The sequence below is a fragment of the Phaseolus vulgaris genome, chromosome 9 (assembly GCF_000499845.2).
Source record: "Phaseolus vulgaris cultivar G19833 chromosome 9, P. vulgaris v2.0, whole genome shotgun sequence".
NCBI lineage: Eukaryota > Viridiplantae > Streptophyta > Magnoliopsida > Fabales > Fabaceae > Phaseolus > Phaseolus vulgaris.
The window spans coordinates 27,315,589-27,318,749 of NC_023751.2; the positions used below are offsets into that span (position 1 = coordinate 27,315,589).

At 45.5% G+C, this 3,161-nt stretch overlaps 1 protein-coding gene across 1 annotated transcript; it reads right to left on the reverse strand.

Annotated features, from left to right (window-relative positions):
- Window positions 1–484: 484 nt before the first annotated feature.
- On the reverse strand, window positions 485–2,789 carry LOC137820787 (U-box domain-containing protein 38). Its single transcript, XM_068625031.1, has one exon. The coding sequence runs from the start codon at window positions 2,437–2,439 to the stop codon at window positions 838–840; it is 1,602 nt and encodes a 533-aa protein (XP_068481132.1). The 5' UTR covers window positions 2,440–2,789; the 3' UTR covers window positions 485–837.
- Window positions 2,790–3,161: the final 372 nt, after the last annotated feature.

Below are 3,161 nucleotides of genomic sequence, written 5' to 3' on the forward strand. Positions count from 1 at the left end.
GTTTCAAGCACACATGTCATGCCCCTTAGATTCTTGACAAAAAGGGAACCCGAAGAACCTTGGTAAATGTGCAGTACAGTTGGACAAAAATAGCCCGAGTCCAGGTATTGGGTTGAGGGAGAGAAGCAAGGCCAAGATAGTTTGGCCTCTCCATGACTGTAGGAGTTTAGGTTCTTCCATATAGAAGCATTAACTTTGATTATTATTTAGTGAAACACAAAAGATTTAGCTCATAAACAGAAAATCATTTGCCAGAGACAAGAATCCTATATAAATTTCAGATAAAACGAATTTGGTAAAATTCTTTTTCATTTGCCATATGCTAATTTGCATGTAATTTGCCATTTGATTTTTGAAATGAAAACAGCTACTAAAAAGGAATGACATGTGCATAATGAGGAAAAGAAACTGAAGCTGTTGGTCCTCATAGTTTATATGCAAGGTAACATCCACCTTTACATACAAACACAACCAATCCAGTGAATTCACAAATCATTCTACAGATCTCTCTCTGTTTTCTCATTTCTGTGGACTAAAGAAGACACTAGACAGTGAGTATAATTTTGTACACATTAATATCCAACCGAAAATTCACCTAAACCCTGATTACATACAGATTATAATATAACACCCATCAACAAAAGCCAAAAATAAAAAATAAAAAATAAAATAAAACAGATTGAGTTCGAGATTGCAAGTTTAACACCTCCATGATTTACACCCAGCAACACCACATATACTAGTTTCCTATTCATCCTTTTTTCACAGCATTTTCCTACAGAACCTAAACCAACAAATAAATTTTGTGGAAAAACTAAACCAGAAAGAAATCAAAACCTAAAACGTGGTCGTGTTGACGATGTTGTGGTTCCTGGCAGCACCAAGTCGGTAACGATTCCGCGTCAACCCGGCCGAGTCGTAAAAGTCGTCACCTTCATCATCATCTCCATCGCCCAAAGTTCTCAACATGTGCAATACCTTCCTAGCCTTCTCCCTGGCCCTCTCCGTTCCTGTTTGTTCAACCTTCTTCAAAACCTCCACAACCCTCGCGTCCTTCGCCAACCCTTTGAACCTCAAGCTCCTATGGCTAAGTGCGAACAGTGCCGCCACGCAATTCTCCCGAGTCGCCTCCGAGTCCAACTCGTTCGCCCTCAATAGCCCCACCAGACACTCTACCGCGTTCGCGTCCAGCATTGTCGTGCGCCCCTCCGTGCACACCGCCAGATTGCACAGAATCAGCAGCACCCGGCTCGCCAAATTCCCCGCCACCACCATGGACAGAAGCGTCGGAACCGCCCCGAGTTTCACCAGCTTCACCCGGTTACTCTGAACAAGGCTCAGATGATACAACGCGAGCGCCGAGTCATGACGAGTCCTCTCGGACTCAGCACGCAGCGCGTGCATCAGCGGTTGCAGCGCGCCCAGAACGCCAATGGCCATTTTATTATCATCATCCAAGGCTAAACTGAAAAGCGCGCCCGCAGCGTGCTCCTGTGACTCATCCAAACCCCCCTTCAAAACATCGATTAAAAACGGAACAAACCCTGACCTCACGATCTTCACCTTGTTCTGCTTCTCCAGCGAGAGGTTGACCAGCGACGCCACCGCGTTTACCTGAACAACGCCGTACCGCGAAGCGATCAAACCGCGCAGCGCCAGCAGAACCCGAGGCGTGCAGAGCAAGGACCTAGACTCCTCTTTGCTCCTCGTCATCCTCCTCAGCGCGATTACGCCTTCTTCTTGCTCAAACACCTCGCTGCTCTTCAATTTCTTCAATACTCCTTCTTCTTCCTCTGTAACCGGCGCGCTAGGGTTTTCAATTTCGATCTCGCACGAGGAGGAGGAGGAGGAGAAGCAGGTTGGACGAATGGTAAACGGCAACGGCGTTCCCGGACTGTGCGGAATGATGACCGATTCCTCGGAGGATCCCGAGTTGAAGTGGTTGGCACGGGGACCTAACTCAGTGGCGGCGTGGGAGAAAATGACGGGGGGGTTATCCGCGACCGCGTCGAGAAGCACCTTTTCCGAAACCCTAATTCGTTGTTGTTGTTCTTCCTGTCGGTTTTGTTCCCCTGAAACGGCCATTGCTTGTGTGACGTGGCGCTGGAGGGAGGCGAAATCGGGTGGGCGCGGGTGTTGGGTGTTTAATTTGTCGCACCAGTTGAGGATTGTGGTTCTGAGGGCTAAGTTAGGGATTACTGTTGAGAAATCGGGTCGAGTCCCGTCTTCTTGCTTGGGGGAGAAGTTGAGGTCCTTGCAGACTTGAACGGCGAGGCGTTCGAAGGTTTGGCCCGAAGCGACGACAACCGGGTCGGACATTAAGGAGCCGGAAATGGGGCACGTAAATTCCTTGGGAGGGAGCTTAGGATCCATCTTTGAGGATTGGGAAGAGGAACGGTGGAAAGAGATTTTCCATCTGTGCTTTCCATTGCCACCCATGTTGTGTGCAGTGGGTTTGTTTATTGTCGTCAATTGGGTTTTTTATAATGAATCAAGTTTTGATGATGTCTGAGGTTGTTGCGCATGTTCTTAGACTGGATCTCAGGATCTCTCCTCGCTTATCTATCTGCTCAGGCCATTCGACTGCGATTGCAATTGCAATTGCAATCGCCACTCACTGACTCAGTCTTCCAAACAGCGTGAACCGTTGCGCTACTTTCACTTTCACACTCATTTACTGCTTTTTAACTTAAATAAATTACATGGATAAATTACACAGTCATCTAAACTCACCAAAACAAATCAGAGAGGGGCTTGTGTATATATATGTTAATTAATATATTAAATTAAAACGGATTAGGTTTTTGTTTTGTTAACTTTGTTCTCTTTGTTTCCTCTATAAGGAGGGTATTTAAGGAATTTACGTAGATACTTTATTGAAAGTTACAGTACTAATTATGTTGTCTTCCAGAATTCTGAACGAGAAAAGTCAGTGCCTAACCAAGTGCTAACAGTAGCAATTAAATTAATTGGCGAGTCCTTAAGAGATCTTTGTTTTTCTTTTGGAGGGCGATGAAATCGTCTCTATCTGTCTTTGACATCTAGCTCAAGACCTTCACCAGTCAACTCACCCAAACTCCCAAATCAAGATACTCGCCCATGTGGGAAGATTATTATAAATTCAAGACAAATACACTGTTACAAAATTTGCCTTCTATTTC